A 22286-nucleotide genomic window follows, 5' to 3' on the forward strand; every position below is an offset into this window, starting at 1 on the left:
CAGTGAGCGTCAGGCCTGTCGTCTTACATTATCATACTTGGGGACTTAGAATCACTGGGTTGTACCACGATCAAACTGTTCCGATGACGGGAAGTGGAATTGTCGAGTTGATGACGGGTCATGGAAGAATCTTTTGCGAGTCGACCATCATCGCAAGAAGTACTTGGTCGTTGAACTCTTTTTGTTTCTACACTGGCATTGGTGCGCGTCTTTATAGCGCGAATCAACGGGCTCAGGCCGCCACGACTGCCTCGCATACCGTTTCCTGGTTCTACACGGACGATGGCATCGACAGCGAGCAACACCGAAGTCCCAGAAGGATTCGTCCTCCACACCGAAAACACATCACATCTGTTGCTGGAAGCCAATGCAGCGTTCTTGAACCCTGTTCAAGAATTCAACCGCGACCTCAGCGTAGCCACTATCCGGGTCTGGAGCGAGTTGTTGAACCAGAAGAAGGAAGAGCAATTCAAAAGAAACCAGGAGAAAAAGTTGAAGAAGGCGGAGATTCATCGCGCCAAGCGGGTCAAGGGTATGTTTCCGACCTACATACCTTCTACTGAAATGTAGACCGACGTATGCAGTTGCAGATGGCGAGGAAGTGGTCGTCGAACCAGAACAGCCGGAAGAAGGGAAGCATCAACCACCTCCACCGACGGTATGTAACGACCTATTCTCCTTCATGGCGCAGCACGAGTTTGACTTAGAATCCAGTATTCACCGTATAGATTCACCCTCTTGGAAGCACTCTCAGCCACTGGTCTACGTTCCATCAGATATGCTAAGGAAATCCCGCTTTTGAAGTAAGCGCTTGTTGCTTTGGGGGTCTAAGTGGGCTCAAACTGGTGCCGTATAGACAGGTGATCGCAAACGACCTGTCTCCTGCTGCAGTCGAAGCAATGCACCGCAACGTCAAATACAATGGACTGGCCGATGTCGTCGAAGAGCTTCCTGACGGAACGAAAAAAGTCATCCCCGGGAAGGTCAAAATTAACGAGGGTGATGCATGCTCCTTGATGTACCAGCACCGAGAGGAAAAGGCACGAGTGGACGCTATCGACCTCGATCCATATGGCACCGCAGCACCCTTCATCGACGGCGCAGTACAGGCAGTTAAGGATGGAGGTGTGTACGTGTAATCTGCGAGGACGCTCTCTTCTCACAACCTTCCTATAGGTTTGCTTTGCGTCACCTGTACCGATTTGGCCGTACTGGCAACCAATAACTACCCTGAAAAATGGTAGGATGATCACGATTGGCGTGTCCATATTCTCACCCTTTCTCACCTTTTCAGCTTCTCAAACTACGGAGGAGTGTCCTTGAAGGCGGAGTACTGCCATGAAGCCGTAAGTAAGCCATTGCCATCTTCCAAGTACCGCTTGCTCACATAAGATCAGGCCCTTCGTCTAGTCCTTCACAGCATCGCAACATCTGCAGCACGCTATGGACGATACATCACCCCTCTCCTGTCCCTCTCAATTGACTTCTATGTTCGGGTTTTCGTTAGGGTAGACACCAGCCCTATGGAAGTCAAGAAATTACTAACGTACGTCGCCTTCTTTCGCCTTGCCCTTCGGATGACGTTCAAGGTCGCCTCTAGTAAGAACTCCACCATCTATCTTTGCAGTTCTTGTCAAAACTTCTATGAACAACCTCTCGGACGAATACTCGAGAAACCGCATGAGAAGTCAGGCCATGTGAACTACCTATTCAAGACCCAGCAAAATACCGTACCAGAAAAGTGTGAAGAGTGCAGTGGAGGATTACATGCAAGCCTTCTTCGTCCGTCACATGTTACCTTTCTCACTCAGATTATCTGCAGGTAGCTGGGCCGATGTGGAACGGACCTCTGCACGATAGCGAATTCGTCGGCAAAGTTCTTGAACACCTTGAAAGTCACACCGATCACTATGGTACTGCACCGCGGATGAAGGGCATGTTAACCGTGGCAAAAGAGGTAGAACCGAGATAATCATTCATCCAACGACCCGGAAGCTGATCAGTAGACAGGAACTCGAGTCCTTGTTCTATTTCACGCCAGCAACTGTTTCAAGCTTCTTCCATTGCCAAACTCCGTCGTTGGATAACTCTGCGTAAGTGCATCCTTCTCAACTGAACGAAATGCATGCTGACGAATTCATAGCTCTGCTCTTCTGAACGCTGGATTCAAGATCTCTCGCTCGCACGCCGCGCCAGGCTCTCTTAAAACGAATGCAACAAGGAAGGATGTCTATGACGTTTTCAGGGGCTGGATCAAGACAAACCCCGTGAGGTTGGATAAAGTGTCGGAGAACTCACCGGCACGAGCGCTTATCGCAAAGGAACCCAGGTAAATCGCCCATCGTTCCCCCTCAGAACGACCGGAACTCACGATTGCTATCTCTCCCAAGTTTCATTGCCGATTTCACAAAACACCCTGATTCTGTCACTCCTTCAAGCAAGGTCAAACTCGTTCGTTACCAAGAAAACCCCACATCGCACTGGGGCCCTGCGAGAAAAGCGACTGGTCTCAAGCGAAAGAGGTCTGGCGAGGACGTGGCAGCGGCTTCAGCTTCGACCGCGGAAAAGCCCTAGTAATGGCTACTATTGGAACCTACGGGACAACAGCACTAGACTAATAGTATGGATTGAGACAGATGGGGTTTGAAATACATAGCATCTCGAAAACAGCGATGAGGACGTGTGCGGTGGATAGAATACAGACATGTGCGGAATCCCGTGTAACAAAAACAACCAAAGATAATAACTTACATGGAACAAGATAAGAACCCAGAACGAAAGGGGGTATAGGAGTGCTCGTCACGATGAAGGCGAATCATTAGTGGAGGAGGCTGCGCTGGCGCTGGCGGCGGCGGCGGCGGCAGCTGCTGCCGCTGCTGCTTTTTTACCCTTCTTGGACAGCCAGGGGTGCTGAAGAAGTTCGGCAGCATGAGGTCGAAGCTCGTGGTTGATTTCAAATGTCTTCTGAAGGAAATCTTGTGCCTCAGCAGAGATATCAGAAGGAATAGTCGGTCTTGCGGAAGAGCCGATCTAAGAATAGCAACGGTAAGCATCTAATCCCGACAGCTGCTTAATCCATAGTTACCTTGAATATGGCTTGCATCTGAGTCAGTTGCGCCCAAGGATGTTCACCGGTCAACATCTCGACAACAAGGCATCCGACACTCCAAATGTCAGCCTTCTTCGTGTGCCCGGTTTGCTTGACGACTTCAGGCGCCATCCAGAAGACCGATCCTTGCAATGACGGTCTGTGTAGCCGATTTCCACCCAGTAGATCTACGTAGAGATCATCAGTTTACCACGTTACAGACCATCACAACCAGGGTAACTCACTATCGTCGACCTTCTTGGAGATACCAAAGTCGGAAATCTTGACTCCTCCTTTGTTATCAACCAGAATGTTAGCACCCTTGATGTCTCGATGAATGATATCACGTTCGTGAAGGTAGCTGAGACCCTGAAGGATTTGCCGAACAAAGTTCCGAACCAAAGGTTCTTCGAAAGCGCCGTAATTCGAGAGGAGAGTGGCGACCGATCCACCGGGGACGTATTCCAGGAAAATATTGAGGTACTCATCGTCACTAGAAGAGTCTACAAACTGCGTTAGCATGGATGGCATTCCCGAATTGAAGCGACTTACAGAGATATTGGACAATGTTTTCGTGTTGAAGGACCTTCAAGAGTTCAATCTCTCTTTCGAGGGCGCTTAGCATGCTCTTCTTGCGTTCCTGGCTAGGACCGTCGCCCTGGGGAAGTTCGACTTGCTTGACAGCCATGAGGAGACCATTGGACGCATCCATCCCCAAATAGACTTTTCCAAATGACCCAGCGCCAATCAATGCACCCTTGATCCATTTGTTGTCTAGAAAAGCAGTTAGTACCGAGCGAAGATTGGCACTTGGCAGTAATAATGCTTACTCGTCCGTGTTGGGATTGCAATACCAAAGTCATCGTCGGAATCATCCTCGTCCTCATCCTCATCGTCTTCTGTGGCCAAGGTAGCCTCATCATCATCAACCTCGACCTCATCAGCAGGGACCGTAGGAGCGGTATCAAAGCTAGCCGCATTCTCTACCTTCGTCCACCCCTCCAGATCATTCGCGTTTGACATATCTGGCATCTTGCTCACCCTCCTACTCTCCACCTCCGCTGTGATCTCATCCACGGTCATCATACTTGCAGTGTCAGATCGATCTCGTTTGCTTCGGAGTTCAGACATGAAGCTAAGTCGCTTGGAGCCTATGGACGTGGCTCTCGAAGCGGGCCTACTTCCTGTGATTTCCTCCATGGATTGAGAGAACGAACCAGTTTCGATGGGAGGCAGAAGCCGAGGGGCTACGGAAGCGGAAAGAGGAATGTCGTCGTCGTCGTCGTCGGAATGAAGGTCGATAGAATGTCCATCGTCGGTGGAGAGTGACATTCGAGGTATTGGTTCCCCTTCATCTTTTTCTGGAAGCGGAGGGGGTGGCAGTGAGGTAATAGACGCCCTGCCTGGGGACATCGAGCGTCTGCAACCCGAGCCTTGTGTGCTGGTGCTAAACCTTGAGGGTAACGGTGGCGGTGGTGGAAGTTGAATCGAACCGCCTGACAAGGCACTCTGCCGTTTCAGAGTTCCAGAACGCAATAGAATACTGTGTCGAGCTGTACGCAGCACTTTCTTTTCCGCCATAGGAAAGAATTCGGGAAGATGGTCGGTGATGAGCTCGCTGGGGGGTCGTTGACCAAAGAAGTTGCGCAGCTTTGACGGTCGCTTGGCATTGCCGGCACCGCTTTGCCAGAGGGGAGGAGGGGGAGGACTTGGAGCTTCGTTGCTGGGTGAGGGTGGGTCGCCGAGGACTTTGTCTGGATTGCGAACTCCGAGGCCACTGAGAATACTGATAGAGCTAGCGCGCTTAGTTGCTTTGCTGGTTGGTTGTGTCGGTGGTTGGAGATTCCTTGCAAGCGGGCTTCCGCTTCTGTCCTCTTGTCGGCGTAGCCTGCGCACAGCAAGTCCCCGTTCTCGTGCAGGGTGGTCTGGAGCGTTGCAGATATTTAGAAGTTGGGTTTCGGTCAGCGGTTCCGCTGGGAAAGAGTTAGTTGAGATTGGCATATAGCATCTAGACCGACTTACAAGGTGACTCTTCCCCGGATGCAAGGTATACGGCCCAGCCATCGACGTTCAGACTACCATCATCCCGGTCACCATGGCCGTCGTTATCAATCCCCCTAAAGCCTCCCTTTCCAATCTTCTTCAGTACTTTCTCGATGACCTCTTGACCGCTGGAGCAGTTGGTGACATCAATCATGTATGATGTTCCTTCCTCGGGAATAACGAACTTGACAATCTTCTTCCGGATGTCATCTAGGCTTGGAGTGTTGTAGGCATTTGCGGGTGTGTAGGATCTGTAGGGTTGAGACGGCGGTGATGGTGTGCTGGTTGATGAACTGTTCTGGCCTGCTGCCGCGAAATGTTCATCTATAGGTGAAAGGTTGGGGTTCTGTAGACCTGTCGGTGGATGCAGTGTAGCCTGTACACTAGGCATTGCGTAAGGGTGTCCGCCCAGTCTCCTGGCTGGGCTGTTGTTCGGGGATGCAACTCCTGCTCCAGAGGCTTTGGCAACAGGTCCTCGCACACCCCGAGGCGGCGGCAACGGAGACGTTGATCTGGAGGGTTTGGAGCGTGAATCCCATGTAGATCCGTTTGAGGGCGTGAGTAATCCCTGGTTCTGAGGGGTAGGAGGCAAAGGTTGGGATGGTGCTTCGGAAGCGGAGGAGTTCCAGCGATTGGGAGTGCGGTTTGTGGTCGGGGGTGGGGGTGGTTGGCCGCGTGGGGGAGGAGGAAGTGGTGGGAGATTGGGACGATGACTCCCACCTGGAGTGGAGACCTGAGATGCTGTTGGGGTTGCATTCTGAGGGACTGGCAGAGGTCGCACAGGTGGTGGAGCCATCATCGACCGCCCAGATGCCGAGTCTGGTGGAGGCTCTCGAATAAGATCAGGTAGATCCCCCTTGTTCGCATTGGGGTGGATGGTAATAGGAGGTGGTCGAGTCGATTCTTTCCGCGAGTGACCGCGACCAGAGGCGACACCTTGTTCCAGGCTGAGGTTCTCTGAGCCAGTGCGGGTATGGGAGGCCGTGGGGCGGGTAACGTGGATAGGAGAGGGTGTTCTCGCTGCTGCACGTTGGCGAAGGAGCTTGACGGCGTTCAAAATGCGAATGCGATCGCCAATGCTCACGATATTCATTTCCTTGAGTGTATCTTGATCCAATTCGAGGAGAACATCGCCGCGAATGTCGTTGATACGAAATACTTCTGCATGCATTCCGCATTTCATATCGGATAACCAGCGGGCAACATGGTTGTCCGTCCATGCTTTTAGGGATTCCGCGAAGGTTGTGCCCGGTGGTGGATCAAGTGAGATGGTCGGTCCAGTTGGGAAAGGCAGTTGGCCACGGAGGTCGACACTGCCCATATTCTTAAATGGTCGTGTAGGCTGTCGGTTTGTCGAGTAGGGAGGTGATACCACTATCGGCGACGATGGCTTTGGCGGCGATTGGGACGACAACGAATCTGAGTTCATGAAAGAGGAGGGTGCTGCCAGAGCGGACATTGGGCGAGCACCAGGTCGTTAGCAAGTAATGTAAATGTTCTCCAGGCTGTTCAGGCTGACATGTGACTTGGGAACGGGGACGAGGACGACGGGATCGACGACGAGCAGAGGGCGAGTACGCTGTTGGTGACGGCGCGCAAAGGTATTGTTTTTCGCCGGCCCTAAACCGCAGATTCCCACGATCGCACTCTGTAAGCCGGTTGTGGATGGATGTGGCTGGGCATCAAAGAACGTCTGATTGATACTCATCTCTCTAGTGATTGCGAGTTACGCGCTGGAATGTCCTGAACCCAGACCTCCGATCCTGTATTCTGTGCGGAAGCCCAAGGTAACCCATTCTGAACCACCTGCGGAGAGATAGACCGGTAATACGAGGCTTCACAGTCTAGTGCTACTTATAGACTCGGAACGTGCATCTGGGTTCTCGCTGAGGACCAGACTGAGCCTCTCACCCACCGTCCCTGACCGGTCGCACAGGCGCCCTAGCCTCATGGAAACGGTGGTATGTAATACCTGCGGACCCATGTGAGACGCCGTACGGCATCGAAAAAAACTTTGTCCACTCTGGCAGAGATGCAGGTCTGAAAAGGGTGTAATTGGGGGAGATAAACGGAGTGCAAGGCAGGCAGTATCGCGAACAAGAATTAAGACTGAAAAGAGTAAGAATGCTTGGGGAGAAAGAGAGAAACGGGATAAGAATTGCAGGAAACATTCAAGATTAAGTTGGGGGTGCAAATAGATGTCAACAATGAAAATGGCAGACCGAATGCTATGGCCTGCGTTGGCCGCTATAAGGTTTAAGTATATCTTTACCCAGTCACTCCTTTCCTACACGACCCTGCCACGCTGTTGCTACCTTATTCCCTCTAATCTTCTCTTCGTCGTCGTCGTCGTCGTGTACCGTCTTCCTCGTCGTCTACACAGAACGAACAACCCCCGTCGACACTGTCCGCTGCGTTCATGAAGCTAGTGTCCTCGCTCAATGCCCTTCTCCTGCTAGCCTCCTCAGTCTTATCAGCACCATGGCGTGAAGATCTCGTCGGATACAACCTCAATGTCAATCGCAATGCCCAGTCCGTTCTCGAGTACGACTCCGAGCCAAGGAGGAACTACACTCCTTCCCCTCAAAACTGGCGCGCCCTACCCACTTATACAATCCTCATGGATAAATTCGCGGATGGCGACCCAAGCAACAACGACTACTTCAAATCACCTTACGAGACGGACTGGCGAGAAACACAACTGCGCTTTGGTGGTGACCTGAAAGGACTAGAGGCCAAGCTGGACTACCTCTACGGCATGGGTGTTAGGGTCATCTACATGTCCGGTACACCCTTCCTCAATATGCTATGGCAAGCCGACAGTGAGTTCTCCCTTAACGACACTTATCGCACCATCTGACCATCGTCTAGGTTACTCCCCCTTGGACTTTAGCGTATTGGATCCTCATTGGGGCAACATCGACGACTGGCGCCACTTCCTTGACGCTGTACATGCCCACGGGATGTACTTCATGGCAGATTTGACCGTTGGCACCATGTCGGACCTGATTGGCTTCGAGGGGTCCGTGCTCTTCGCCCTCTCATTTGCTACGATCTCATGCTGACCCCTAAACAGACATCTCAACGTCAGCACACCGTTCAATCTGAACGAGTATAACGCCATCTACAAACGTCCCAACTATGCTCCTTGGGGATTCGACGAGTATGCTGATTTCCATGTAAGCCTCCGCATCATGTTTTAAACAGACCGGATGTGACATTGCCATACAGATCAATAACGAGCGGGATCCCAACTGCAAGATGCCTGTTATGTGGAAAGAAGATGGCGAACAGGTAGAGATCAAGACGAATGGCTGTATGGATTCCGATTTCGATCAGTACGGAGACATGGAGGCGTTCGGTGTCCACCCGGATTGGCAGCGTCAACTATCCAAGTTCGCTTCAGTCCAAGACCGTCTTCGTGAATGGCGTCCAGACGTAATGGAACGCATTCAAGTCTTTGCCTGCATGCTCATCAAGGCGCTGGACATTGACGCGATTCGAATTGACAAAGCGACTCAAGTTACTGTGGAAGGAATGACCGCCTGGGCTGTCCACACCCGTGCATGTGCCAAGGAGTTGGGCAAGAACAACTTCTTCATCGCCGGCGAGGTCACTGGTGGTGACACCTTCGGTTCCCTCTATATGTAAGCATGGTTCTACCTCGTTGGATATGTAGTCTGACTTCCCTCTCCATATAGCGGTCGAGGTCGCACACCTACACAGCGCCCTGGAAGTCCGCTAGTCGCTTTCAATCTGACCCACGACGACAGCTACTTTTTGCGTGAATACCCAAACAGTGCGCTCGATGCAGTCGCGTTTCATTATTCCATTTATCGCAATTTTGCCCGGATTCTCGGAATGGATGGAAACCTCCAGGTTGCTTTCGACACTCCGGTCAACTTGGCCGATGCTTGGAACACTATCTTCACCAGCAACGACATGCTCAACGCTGAGACCGGAGTGTTCGATCCTCGCCACATGTATGGAACCAGTAACTTCGATGTTTTCCGCTTCCCCAGCTTGGAACATGGAACGCTACGAAGCTCATTGGGTACGTTCCTGGCATCCCTGGTCATGCCTGGCATCCCCCTTTTGTACTACGGCGAAGAGCAGAACTTGTATCTGTTCGATAACGGTGCATCCAACTATCTCTACGGGTAGGTCAACCGCCATCAATTAACCACTCCCGCTAACACCTGAATAGCCGTCAAGCAATGACCAGCACGCAGGCCTGGAAACGCCATGGTTGTTATACTTTGGGTTCCGAGCAGTACTTCAACATGCCTCTAGAGCGTGCTCTGACGGGATGTCTCGACGACTGGAACGCACTCGATCACTTCGACCCGACGATGAACTCTCGTCGCATGTTTTCGCGTTTCTTCCAACTGCGAGAGCAGTACGGGGCCCTTCAAGATGGTTTTGTATTGACCCAGGTCGGGAACTGGACGTATTGGATCCAACGCCCTGGTTCGAACAACACTGGCACCGAAATGGGTCTGTGGTCTATGCTTCGCAGCGACATGCCCGGCCAGACGCTTGGAGGAGAGTCGCAGACACCCGTCGCGCTTCTGTACACGAACGAGAACACGACCCAAACGTACACCTTCAATTGCAAGAACAGAAGCCCTCCACCGATCGTCATTGGTCTCCCCATCGCCGGCGTCACCACCGTCCGAAATCTCTTCTATCCCTATGAGAACTACACGCTTCAAGCCTCCACCCATACTCTCTACGACGACGGAAGAACCTTCCTCGGCTGCATCCCCTCCATCGAGATGGAAGCCTATAGCTTCAAGGCCCTCGTTCCTATCTCTGAGTGGAGACCACCGACGCCTGCCCTCACCAAGTTTACCCCAGGGCACGATTCGAGGATTCTAGTTTCCGATGGGAACGCCACCAGCATACCCATTAGTCTAGAGTTCAACACTATCATGGAGTGCGAAAGCGTTACGAATAGTGTGACGATCGAGGTCCAATCTTCAGGCCGAGGGGGTACAGTGACACGGTCGACACCCCAGTGCGCTCCAGTCACCAATCCAGATCCTAACCAACTTCCTGGTGGTGACGTATCTGTCTGGTCATGGTCTACCACCTTGTCCAACGTCCCCGACGGCGTGATTGTGATCACCATCGACCATCCTGCAGCAGCGGGTCAACCCGAATTCACGACAAATGTAAGTATATCTTAACATTTATTCACGAGCGAGATTTGATGTCACTTCTAATAACAGGCCATTGATCGTGTGATGATCCGCAAAGGCGATGCGTCCAATGTCATGGTTTTCCCCTTGAATGACTATGACAATGATGCTTTCACTCTCACTGATGGACAATACGTCTTTACGCATAAGGCCCTGGGCGCGGAGAGGTTCAGATATAGCGGAGACTTTGGTCTGAGCTGGTCGGATTGGGCGGATTGGGAGGATACCACTACGATTGATCGCGACGTCTTCTACGACGACAAGAACGTCTGGGATGGTGCTCATATCATCGTTCAATGTAAGCCCCTCTCCTTGGCCTGTTTGGAGTGGTTTCCCTGACTTGCTTCAACGCAGACTGGAGTAGCGCAACCATGTCCACCGCAGCGGTTGTCCACGCCGACCATGGATGGAAAGGCGGTCAACGTCGTGTCCCCCAATTCATGGTTCGAGGACCATTCAACACCTGGGGATACGATCAGGGTATCGACCATATCATGGAGCTGAATGATGAGGGCAAGTGGGAACTCAAGGTCATGTCCTCATGGCCGACCTACATGCAGCTCAACGTTTTCGACTTCAATGATTACTTCTACGGCGATGCCGACGGTGACGGGGTTCTCGACCGATTGCCGCCCAACACCGTTGCTCCCAACTACGTCAACCTTTCCGCTCCCCCGTACCCCCACTTGTCTTGGTCGCTCATCGTTGACGACTCCGGCATGACTTGGTCGTTGAAACCTCACGGCCATGCTATCGTTGGCGCGATCATGTACGCTCTCCTCCTTTCCATCCCCCTCATCACTGGCACATTGGCCGTTATGGTCTTCATGTGGACCTTCTACGGGATCAAGCACAACCGCTACGGTGTCAAGGCCAAGAACAACACCAACTACTTCCCTATCCTCGGTGCTTTGGGCAAGTCCGGTTCGGAGGGAAAGGATAACAAGTCGATGAAGGAGAAGGTGTTCGGTAGGCCTAAGATGAACAAAGAAATCATTGGTTGGCCCGAAGACAAGAACAAGCGACGCAAGGTTTTGATTGCCACTCTGGAATACGAAATCATTGACTGGAAGGTCAAGGTCAAGATTGGTGGCTTGGGTGTCATGTCGTCCCTGATGGGTAAGGCGATGACGGATGTTGATCTCATCTGGGTTTGCCCCAAGGTCAAAGACATCGATTACCCCGCAGGCGAACCCGCCGATCCTATCGAGGTCATCATTTTCGGCGAGCCGTACCTCATCGAAGTCGAGACCCATCAGTTAGACAACATCACCTATGTCATCCTGGACAGTCCTGTTTTCCGAGCACAGACTAAATCGGACCCTTATCCCGCTCGCATGGACGACCTGAGCTCTGCCATCTTCTACTCCACCTGGAACCAGGCTATCGCTGCCACGATTCGACGCTTCCCTACCATCGACATCTACCACATCAACGACTACCATGGCGCTCTAGCTCCCATCTACCTCCTCCCCAAGGTCATCCCGGTCTGTCTCTCCCTTCACAACGCCGAATTCCAAGGTCTCTGGCCCCTTCGCACCAAAGAAGAAATGAAGGAAGTCTGCTCGGCATTCAACATCAGCAAAGAACACTGTACCAAATACGTTCAGTTTGGTAATACGTTCAACTTGCTTCACGCAGCTGCCTCCTTTATTAGCGTCCACCAAAAGTCTGTTGGTGTTGCTGGTGTGTCCGACAAATATGGCAAACGGTCTTGGGCCCGGTATCCTGCACTTTGGACACTCAAGCACGTCGATTCGCTGCCCAATCCCGATCCTAGCGACATCGCCGCTCTGGACGAGAAACCCGTCAAGGCAAAGGAAGTTCAAATTGATCAAGAGGCAGAGGCTCTTCGACCTGAACACAAACGTCAAGCACAAGAATGGGCTGGGATCAAGCAAGACCCTAATTCCGATTTGTTCGTGTTCGTCGGACGTTGGTCAAAGCAAAAGGGTGTCGATCTCATCGCTGATGTTATGCCCTCTCTGTATGTCTTCTACCCTTGTTTTCGTTGTACGCCTGTCTGATTTCTTCTTTAGCCTGGCCAAGCGTCCCAGTATCCAACTCATCGCGGTCGGTCCTGTCATTGACCTCTACGGACGGTTCGCTGCGGAGAAGTTGGCTCGACTCATGGAGATGTATCCTGACCGAGTGTTCTCGAAGCCCGAGTTTACAGCTCTTCCCCCATACCTGTTCAGTGGTGCCGACTTTGCTCTGATCCCTTCTCGAGATGAGCCTTTCGGTCTAGTTGCTGTCGAATTTGGTCGCAAGGGTGCCCTTGGTGTTGGTAGTCGCCTCGGAGGTTTGGGTTTGATGCCTGGCTGGGTAGGTGTTTTATGTCATAGTCAAATCGAATCATGGGCTGACTTGGATACCAGTGGTTCCCTGTCGAATCGAGCGCGACGAATCACATGTTGTCACAATTGACCAAGACAATCAAGTTGGCGCTCAAGTCGACGGAAGAAGAGCGAGCGGTTCTTCGTGCCCGGTCTGCAGTTCAACGATTCCCTGTCGTTGAATGGCGTCAACGGATGGAAGATTTCCACAAACGCAGTATCAACACCAGTCGCGGCCTTGCTGGAGCGAACGCGTGGCGGGAATCTGATTGCGATGGCTCTGGCCTTCGGCCTGTAGCTCACACCGGAGACTGGGACCCAGTGGAGCAAGCTCAGCCTACGCAACCTGAGTGGGACAGTCGTAGCATGCGTAGCTTCAACGATGGAGCGTCTACTCCTATGACACCTGGATCACCTGCGGCCTGGAGTCAAGAGACGCTCAGTCAAAGGAATGGGTACAACGCAGAGGGTGATGACTACTTCGCAAGTCATGGTCGAGGATCAAGTTATGCCGGCACACCCAACAGCAATGCGGGAGACTTTGGCAACTTCCTCGAACGGGCGAATCGTACAATTGGCCGTGATCAGCGTCATGCTCCCGATCCCTTCTTGGACGGTGGACTCATGCCCAACAGGCCTTTCGGTTCTCATTCCCGCGTTTCATCCGTCGAATCGATCTCGTCCATCGTTGAAGAAAAGTCAAACTCGCCTTTGAACAAAGCCATTGCCTCGGTAGGTTTTGTGTGCACCGATTTCTTTTCCGTTTACTCACCTTTTCACAGTTCACCGACGCCGATGGTGGTGTTGCGGCTGAATTCGTTCAAAGGCTTCAGCATCTCGATTCCAAGAACTCGGAGACAGAGTTGTCGATCGAGAAGTTCTTGATGAAGAGCGAGGAAGCATTCTTTGGCAAGGTCAAAAAAGAGAAGCTGTCGTCCAGCGCTGCAAGTCTAAGGTCATCTCACCGAGACCGGGAATCTGTATGGGGCACTCCTACACCATCGTTGTACTCTCGCCCAGAGTGTAAGTCTCTGTGTCGACTAAATGCTGCACCCGGTACTTACTCCTTGCAGCTCCCAACACGGCGATGTTCCAGCCAGACTATGATGGTGGCTTCATCGACCCCTCGCAGCCAGACGGACCACCGATGACCAGACTTCAGATTGCGCTAGCCCGGGAGATTCTTGGTTGGCCGCTCTACACGATCATCATCGCCCTCGGGCAAATGTTGAGTGCAACCAGTTTCCAAATCACCCTCTTGTCCGGTCGAAGTTGGTCGAGCGATGTTCAACTCTACATCATCGCTTCGGTATTCTTCGCGGCGTCAGCCATGTGGTATCCTCTCTTCAGACTAAAGCCGTCTGTCTACGTCCTCTCTGCTCCCTGGATCTTCTTCGGTTTGGCGTTCTTCATGATTGGCTTGCCTACTATCCACCCCGCCCTTGCCCCAGCTCATTATGCCTTGTCCAACGCTGCAACGTGGTCTTACGCTGTCGCTTCGGCTGCTGGATTCTTGTTCTTCGGCCTCAACTTTGGTGAAGAAGCAGTAAGTGTCTCGTGCCGTTTCGAGAGCAAAGTATACTGATCAACCTTCCGAAAGGGTGCGGCAACTGAGGTCTGGACCCTCCGAGCTTGCATCGTGCAAGGTTCGCAGCAAATCTGGGTCGCCGCTTTGTGGTACTGGGGTTACTCTTTGAACGGGCGGGAGGACGGCTACATCCCACCCTGGTACATCATCTTAGCTGTGTGGCCCCTTGCCATCATGAGCTTCCTCTTCGCGTATCTCATGCTCTACGGCTTGCCCGGTGAGGACATTCTGTTCAGATGTGCGGTCGATTAAATCTAAATCTAATATCGCCCATAGATTACTACCGACAAGCTCCTCCCAAGGTTCCTGGATTCCTAAAGACCATGTTCCGTCGTAAACTCGTTGTGTGGTTCTTGATCTCTGTTGTATTGCGGGATTACTGGCTCAGCACTGTACGTCCTATCGTCATCTTGTCGGGTACCTTTGGTTAACCATAACGCTTCCTAGCCCTATGGTCGCAACTGGACTTTCCTTTGGAACGTACCTATTCCCAAGTGGCAGACCTTCATTCTCGTCATCGTTTTCTTCGTTTTCGCCTGGGCCGCGATGATGCTCGTCCTCACGCATTTCTCGAAGACCCACACTTGGTTGTTGCCGATATTCGCTGTCGGACTTGGAGCACCGAGATGGTGTCAGATGTTGTGGGGTACATCTTCGTTGGGCCTGTATGTGCCTTGGGGTGGTTCGGCTGGCCCGTACCTTAGTATCTCTCTTTGGCTTTGGCTCGGTGTACTTGATGCCATCCAGGGCGTTGGCCTGGGTATGATCCTTCTTCAGGTAAGTATCTCTCACTATCCTCGTCTACACTCCACGGGAACTGAGATATCCTCCAGACCCTGTCCCGACTTCACGTTTGCGCTACGTTAGCATTCGCTCAGATGATTGGTTCACTTTGCGTGATCCTAGCTCGCGCAACTGCACCGAATAGGTTGGGGCCTGGTACCGTCTTCCCTGATGCTTCGAAGTGGACGCCTTCGGAAGGATGGTCAGAAAGTCCTATTGCCTTCCCGCTCTTCTGGGTGGCACTGGTATGCCAAATCATCATTGTCTTGGGTTATTTCTGGTTCTATCGCAAAGAACAGCTCTGTAAGTTCTTACGCTGTTATATCTTCAAGTCGCGCTAATGGTACCTTCCTTAGCACGCCCATAATCTCGCCTCTGTTGTGGCATCATCTCAAAACAATTGCATGCGGACTATTTCACGTCACTTCTTGGATGAACGATTCAATTCATGACGGACTACTTACCTCTCCCATATATATATAGACCACACATAGGAACTGATATAGATAATGCTCAGCTCGATACTTGTTGTGCTATATGCACTCTGCCCTTCGTTTGGTATATTAATACGGACAATTGAATATTCTAGTAAACAGATGCAACTTATTTTCTTTCTCTCGTTCGCCTCGAAAATGGGCGCTTTGAATTTGAACTCAGTCTGTCGTTCGGAATTGTATGGCTTTGTTGATGGATTTGATCCTCACTGCCAGGGAGTTGGGGCTTGCCTCTAGCCACCACCACATTGCCGGCATCATGAAGCTCTCCTTTTCACTGAAGGCAAAGAAGGATACGGCACCAGCCAAACCTCCTCCACCAAAACCGGCCTTATTCTCAGGAGATGACGCAGAGACCGAAGAGCCCGCAGTACCCGTTTCTGTGCCATACAATGTCGAGGCGTCCAAAGCAATGCAGAAGAGAATAGAGCAAGAGAAGGCTGTGGACCCTTCGGTATACGACTATGATGAGGTCTGGGACCGTATGCAGGAAGTCAAAGAGAAGCAAAAGGCTGCCAAAGCAATTGAAGCTATGGAGCGCAAGGTAAAGTCTAGGGTCCCTCACCGTGTTGGATGGATGCTGACGTCTGACACCCTCAAGTAGCCCAAATACATCCACAATCTACTGTCTTCGGCTGCTACGAGAAAGCTGGACCATTTGAGAGCAGAGGAAAAGATGATGCAGAGGGAGAGAGAGTTGGAGGGCGACGAGTTCAAGGACAAGGAGGCGTTCGTCACCCAGGCGTATAAAGAGCAGCTCGCAGAGATCAGGAAGGCTGAAGAGGAGGAAAAGAAGAGAGAAGGTGAGAAATGCCGCTTCTGGTTTGACGCTGCAGTACTCACGGTCTTCCTTAGAGGAAGAGAAGAAACGCAGGGGAGGCGGAACGGGAATGGCACATTTCTACCGCAAACTACTTGAAGAATCTGCGCAACAGCACGAAGCCACTATGAAAGCAGCAGAGAAACGAGTCATTGGTCCGCAAGCAGGCCCCGAAGCAAACCTAACGATCACGAAACCACCAGACTTTACGCCCAAGTCTGACCTTGAACTTGCCGCACTTGCTCGGGAACAAGGGAAGGAGGTGGAACTTAATGACGACAACCAAATTGTTGATAAACGAGAACTGCTGGCTGCTGGCCTGAATCTTTCACTCCCCAATACTCGGAATCTCGCGCTACGAAAGGCTATGGCAGCCAAAGCGGACGGGGAGAAGAATGACGCCCCTGTCCACACAGCTGTCGGTTTGGCAGCGAGTAAGAAGGAGATTCAGGAGCGAAGGGCCAGGGAGATTCGGAGACAAATGGAGGAAGAGCAGCGAAAGGCGGCGGCAAAGAAGAAAGAGGAGGAAGAAGAGTCTTTACAACGGGTGGTGGCCAAACGGAATACGGAGGAAGATGTTATGAGTGCGAGAGAACGGTATTTGGCTCGCAAACGCCAACGGTTAGAGCAAACTCAGACAACATCGGAGGAAGCATCATAGTACGGACATTGTCCCCAGGATATCTGGTCGATTCGGATATATATTGTACCATTGTATGTAGCATTAATGTCGATTGGAGCACTCGACCCTTGATTTCGGCCGCATGTGTATCAGCATCTTGTCGTATGTTTCTAAGACCGCACTGGCCGGTGGTCGTTGTTCTGGTTTGTCGTGTAGCATTGGTCGTGTGAGGAGTAGCAGTTCTGGTATGTGGAGCCCGCTCGTCTGTTAAAACTGTCAGCAATGGCATAAGAGACATGATAAATGCGAAGCCCAACTTGCCTTGCACGCACGCAGTATCAAAACTCCCAGCGCCCAGATATCGACTTTAAACGGATCGAAGTAGTCGCTCTTTTCGCATTCGGGAGGGATTTCTGTGGCTTGATGACCAGGGGCATACAGATATGGGCCATGTTCTGAAAGGACCCGGCTCAATTCAAAGTCGATAAAGGCATAACGACCTTGATGGTCGGTCACGAGATTTCTTATAGATATGTCAAGGTGTGCTAAACGGTGCCTGTGCATGAAGTCAACATGCTACCGTGACCGTTAGAATCGGCCGGGCGAATTTGATTGGGTGGAGAGAGCCTACCTCCAGAAGTTGCCTAACGGCGAGTAGGAAGCCTTCTGGACAACATGGACTTGACTCGGTAAAGAGTTCTGGTGACCATTGTTCCATTACAATGAATGCTATGTGGTCTTCGTGGCATTCGAATAAGTCTAAGAGAGCTGTTGCCTCACGCGTTAGATTTTGGTGAAGGGGTGCATACTTGAGTGTGGTCAACCATACGTATTGTGTGGTTCGATCGGTCCTCTCGTATCGGAGAGCAAGAGAGAAACCGAATTGTTGAATATTCACGGCTATGTGAATGAACGGCCTTGACGACGAATCTCCTACCGTCGCATATCCTCTGGCCTCTGAAAAGATTATCCGGCTGCGAAGCAACGGTAGATTAGTTCTCCAGATACAAGCAGGAAACTCGGGGATTTACGACGTACCACACTTGGGTCATGGAAGAGATCATGGTCATGCTGCGAGCCCTCCTGACTTGACAGTACTGACAGGACTGAGTTGTGGATGCAGTAGTTCTGGGAGGTCTGGAGACGACGATAATATGGTCTGACATCCCGTACAGTTTCAAGATGCAGGCCACGGGCCTTGAAAAGACCCCTGTACTTGGGCCAATACGGGTTTAGACGACAATTGACGTCGTCGTCGTCCAGAGAAGCCTCTGACGAACTTGGGGAAGGCATAGTATCGACATCAGCGTCCCAACGCATAGTCGACAGAGGGCAATAGCGGGAGAGTATGGGGCTGAACGCATGGTTAGGTTGGCGCTTTAAATGGGCGATCTTTGCGAACTGTTGACCCCGAATAGGGAAGTTTTGGATCGTACGAAAGGGGCTTTAATGTCCTGCGCAAACGGGAGGAGACTAGAGGTCCGGAAAGGGTAGCCATAGCAGGAACGGGCTCTCTGAAAGAAATGCCAGATCAAGTAATGAGTTAGGCCTCGACATCTCCATAAAAGGGGCGCTCACTCCCATACAAGCACGTGGCCGTGCCGCGCTTTCCTCTTCGCCCTCGTCCGGACCCCCACTGACATTGTCCGTTTTGTTAGATGAACGGACGACGTCAGGGTAAGTATGTATAAACATCTAATTCTGTTCTATCCATCCAAGAAACCAACACCTTTTTCCGGCACTTCAGCGAACCTGCTCGCACCACCCTTACACATGTTACATCGGTTACAACCACCAACTTGACAATCCAGATACCAAGTTGTGAAGCTTCGTTCGTAACCTTGAGACCCACAGGCGAGTGCCAACAGAAACGTGATCCTGGATGCACTGTACATGTTGTAGTAATCCGTCCCACAATGCTTGCGAAACATTAGACGTGCCCGACCTGCAGTAGAATGAGAAGCTGCTTGGATTCATCACGCAAGCCAGGGATCAGCAGATTGAGTGCATCACACGTAAATCCATAGACAAAATGGTAATACGCCCCGAGGTACATACGGTCGTCCGAGTAAAAGTACACGGTTGTAACTCGGAGAGTCGGAGACTAGGCAATCAAGCTCGAGACAACCCGATGATGAGGAGAAGCTTGATCCCAGGTGAACCATCCCACACACCAACCAGAGCCTTTCAGAGAAAGCAAACTGCCATGATAGAGGGCTGTGGACAACTTATACCACAGCCGGAACCATCCCATGCGACGTACCTCCTGCCAGTGTCTAGTACTGCTTCGGGTTCTGGATCTCTGCTTCGTCAAACATTCCTCTGGCTCGCTTGATGTCTTCTTGCATGAAAATGAGCTCTTCCAAACGGGCCAATTTCTTCGCATCAGCGGGGTGAGATAGGGCTTTGCGAAGGTCTTCGACAGACAGTCGTGCCCGCCTGGAGTTGGCCCCGGCGACTTGGCACTGCAATCAAGGTTGGCTATAAGAGTTAAAGAGAAATGTCGAGAACGACTCACCACATCGGTGATGTATTCTATCAAAATCTCCTCCATGACATTGACGGTATCGTTGGAAGGGTTCCGATCGTCTCCAAAGCCGTACATCAAGCTTCGCACTGTTGCATGGTTTGCGCATGAAGAATAGATAAGGAATTTGACCTACAATCCTTGGTGAACAACCCTTTGAGATTAGACTGTCTCCTTCCTCGCCCTCCGCCTAAATGGTGACTTGAGGAAGAAGTTGGTATTGCAGTACTTTCCCGGGGAATATAGGCTGGTGTATAAGTGGAAAATGTTGTTGTTGCTGTTGAACGCTGCGGGGGAGCTGCAGGAGTTGCAGGAGTTGCAACCACTGGAGCAGGTTGTGGAGTTGCTACCTGGGCTGTCGTTACTGCAGGTCTGACAGGAGCTGGGACGGGAGCCGGTACAGGAGTCGTAGCCACTGGGGTCGCTGGTTGTGTCGGAGCCCTCTGATATTGAGCCGCCTGCGGATGCTGATGAGGCATATAACTGTATGGGTACGGCCATGCATAGCTGGTTACGCCAGCCGCATAAGGGTTCTGATATGCGTAGGTTCCTGGGTACGGTGTCTGATAAGCGCCATACGGGTAAGTCGTGGACGTTGGTGGTGGAACAGTGCCCGTCGGCGTTGTATATGGTGTGTAAGACATGATAGTGGTCGAAAGCAAAGAGCAACTCGCCGCGCCAAACGCGGTCGAGATCAGAAATAAAAATACATGTACAAATAACGCGTGAAGAAGATTAGTCGCGGTCAGCCCCTCCTCCAGCCTTAAAGTCGGCGTCTAGCTTATGTGCTCTGTCCATAAGACCTTTAATCCTTGACCATTCAAATTCAATGACATTTCGGTCATCTAGCCATTCGCAGATACCGTCTGCATCTGTCAGATCGTCAGGAGGTTCTTTCCCGCCCATGTATGCAACGCGGTGGAACCCTCCCCCAGAATGGTTCTCCCGGCTGGACCGTATGTCATCGATCTCTCGCTCTATGGCTTTGAAAGTAGCATACTGTAACCAGATTGAGTGAATGCGGTGGAGAAAGACGGAAAGACACGTACCTCCCAGTGACAATACTCGTGGAAGGTCTGCGTACGAACGGCACAAAATCGACCAAGGTCAAACTGTTTCTTGATTTCTTCCTCATCCGATTCAGATTCAGAGTCTGAGTCGGAATCAGACCGTGATCTTTTGCCCTTCTTTTGCCTCTTCTTCTTTTCTTTCTGTTTCTTCTTCCTCGCGCTCTTCTTCTCCTTCCACTACAAAATCGTCATGAGACCAGTGCAATAAGCGACGTAGAAACATAGCATACCAGCTCTCTAAAGCCAATAGGATTGTAAGGTTCGCCTGCGAGGGCACCTCTTCGAGTGGCCACTCGACTGCCCATATGACAGGCATCGCAACCAGGAATAGTGAAGTCAAGTTGGGTCAGAACGAATTCGGGATACGTCTGAAGCGCCTTTTTGAACTGTGGCCGCCACATGGATGATGCTACGAGTGAATCGCGAAGGCCATCCAGTTTCCTCTGCACCATTTTCAATGGCACCCTAAAATACTCATCTGCAGGATGAGGCATGTGAGGTTAAGTTGATAAATGAATCCATGAGACGGACCTTCCAGGAGCCTTTCCATTTCTTTCTTCCTCTTCTTGGAAGGGTGGACAGCAACGTGGACGAACAATTGGAAGACCTTCTTGAATTGGTGGGCGAGGTCCTGATGTGTCTCCATACTGAACATCGCTGGTAGACGGGGAGCTGCCACTGGATCATCCTCGACAATCCAATCCGACTCTGAATCCTCTCCTTCGTCGCTCTCCCCGTCCCCGCCATCTCCATCATCCTCGTCGCTTGTATTCCTGTTGCTGGGTTTGGCGCCCTTGAAAAGTGTTGGGGCAGAGTCTCCATCAGATTCACTGTTCTCAGCGTCGTCGTCTTCGTCAGATGATGGGGATGCGGTCTTCCTCTGTTTCCGTTCTAAACCCTAGTCGATACTTGGGGGCCAACATATGCTTTGTATACGCACTCTTCAGTTTCTCGAGATTCTTCTGGTACTGAGTCTGTCTGCGTTCTCTAAACCGTGATTCAATGATGCCTATAAGGCGTGTTAGAGGACTGGTCGTTGGAAAGGCAGGACCGACGCACAATCTGAGTCCAGGTCATCCTCCTCCTCCGCCGAGTCCACGTCCGTATTTTCGTGCACGATGATGGTTCTTCGACGGGTTAGGCGGCGTCGCTTTGGTGGAGGGCTGTCTTCTTCGTCATCGCTCTGGGTTTGTGCCAACCGTTTGGCTTTACGTGCGCTTCGCTGTTGCACGATATTCAAAGGAAGTGTGTCGGAGTCTTCTCCCTCGCTCTCAGTCTTCACTGTGGTTCTGTTCACGCTCGTTCTTCGAGGGGTGCGCAACGGTTGATCACTGGCTTCTTCGTCATCGTCCTCCTGTTTTTCATCTTCTGAACTACTACTGCTGCTGCTGGACTCTGCACTCTCCAATTTGATTTCTCGGATGTCCTCTGAGTCAGACGATGAGTCCAGAGTGTTCAGGTTCTTCTTCCTGGGGGACTGGGATGCCAGCGACGGGGTAGTTGAGGCTCTCCGCGCATCAGAGAACTCAAAAAGGGTGGTTTGTCGCGTAGCGTTGGATCTTCTGCGCTTCATGGTCTGCAAGGAACGACTGTCAGATGTGCGCCGCTGCTCCAAATATGTGACTGTGATCTCTCCCTCGGCCCGCCAAAATCCGGTCGGAGCTTAAAAGAACCTTCCTGGTTTGGAGAGCAGACGCCGACGGGCTTGGCA

The 22286-nt window shown here is 51.6% G+C and overlaps 6 protein-coding genes across 6 annotated transcripts; 3 read left to right on the forward strand and 3 right to left on the reverse strand.

Moving 5' to 3' along the window:
* Window positions 1–282: 282 nt before the first annotated feature.
* CC1G_12013 (tRNA (guanine-N2-)-methyltransferase) lies at window positions 283–2574 on the forward strand (the record flags this gene model as incomplete). The annotated part of the gene is made up of 12 exons (XM_001833136.2): window positions 283–532; window positions 585–658; window positions 715–803; window positions 857–1125; window positions 1177–1240; window positions 1295–1346; window positions 1398–1546; window positions 1601–1730; window positions 1823–1957; window positions 2011–2093; window positions 2144–2329; window positions 2391–2574. 12 exons carry the CDS (start codon window positions 283–285, stop codon window positions 2572–2574), a joined length of 1665 nt encoding a protein of 554 aa, XP_001833188.2.
* A 225-nt stretch (window positions 2575–2799) lies between these two features.
* Window positions 2800–6452, reverse strand: CC1G_12014 (STE/STE11 protein kinase; the record flags this gene model as incomplete). The annotated part of the gene is made up of 8 exons (XM_001833137.2): window positions 2800–3030; window positions 3086–3276; window positions 3334–3591; window positions 3641–3862; window positions 3919–5061; window positions 5111–5556; window positions 5615–5705; window positions 5852–6452. The coding sequence occupies 8 exons, from the start codon at window positions 6450–6452 to the stop codon at window positions 2800–2802; spliced, it is 3183 nt and encodes a 1060-aa protein (XP_001833189.2).
* Window positions 6453–7550: 1098 nt separating this feature from the next.
* CC1G_12015 (alpha-1,3-glucan synthase) lies at window positions 7551–15409 on the forward strand (the record flags this gene model as incomplete). Its single annotated transcript, XM_001833138.2, has 17 exons — window positions 7551–7953; window positions 8003–8153; window positions 8208–8310; window positions 8339–8778; window positions 8833–9291; window positions 9339–10308; window positions 10366–10633; window positions 10690–12322; window positions 12375–12660; window positions 12714–13403; window positions 13454–13694; window positions 13745–14217; window positions 14272–14476; window positions 14536–14651; window positions 14707–15036; window positions 15093–15345; window positions 15399–15409. The coding sequence occupies 17 exons, from the start codon at window positions 7551–7553 to the stop codon at window positions 15407–15409; spliced, it is 7032 nt and encodes a 2343-aa protein (XP_001833190.2).
* Window positions 15410–15717: 308 nt separating this feature from the next.
* On the forward strand, window positions 15718–17109 carry CC1G_12016 (Ccdc55 protein; the record flags this gene model as incomplete). The annotated part of the gene is made up of 3 exons (XM_001833139.2): window positions 15718–16080; window positions 16141–16339; window positions 16392–17109. 3 exons carry the CDS (start codon window positions 15718–15720, stop codon window positions 17015–17017), a joined length of 1188 nt encoding a protein of 395 aa, XP_001833191.2. The 3' UTR covers window positions 17018–17109.
* A 2036-nt stretch (window positions 17110–19145) lies between these two features.
* On the reverse strand, window positions 19146–20149 carry CC1G_12017 (hypothetical protein; the record flags this gene model as incomplete). Its single annotated transcript, XM_001833140.2, has 3 exons — window positions 19146–19443; window positions 19497–19594; window positions 19642–20149. 3 exons carry the CDS (start codon window positions 20147–20149, stop codon window positions 19255–19257), a joined length of 795 nt encoding a protein of 264 aa, XP_001833192.2. The 3' UTR covers window positions 19146–19254.
* A 91-nt stretch (window positions 20150–20240) lies between these two features.
* On the reverse strand, window positions 20241–22148 carry CC1G_12018 (hypothetical protein; the record flags this gene model as incomplete). The annotated part of the gene is made up of 6 exons (XM_001833141.1): window positions 20241–20504; window positions 20555–20752; window positions 20806–21053; window positions 21107–21466; window positions 21516–21584; window positions 21635–22148. 6 exons carry the CDS (start codon window positions 22146–22148, stop codon window positions 20241–20243), a joined length of 1653 nt encoding a protein of 550 aa, XP_001833193.1.
* Window positions 22149–22286: the final 138 nt, after the last annotated feature.

The sequence above is a fragment of the Coprinopsis cinerea genome (genome assembly GCF_000182895.1).
Source record: "Coprinopsis cinerea okayama7#130 chromosome 2 map unlocalized cont3.2, whole genome shotgun sequence".
NCBI classification, from domain to species: Eukaryota; Fungi; Basidiomycota; class Agaricomycetes; order Agaricales; family Psathyrellaceae; genus Coprinopsis; species Coprinopsis cinerea.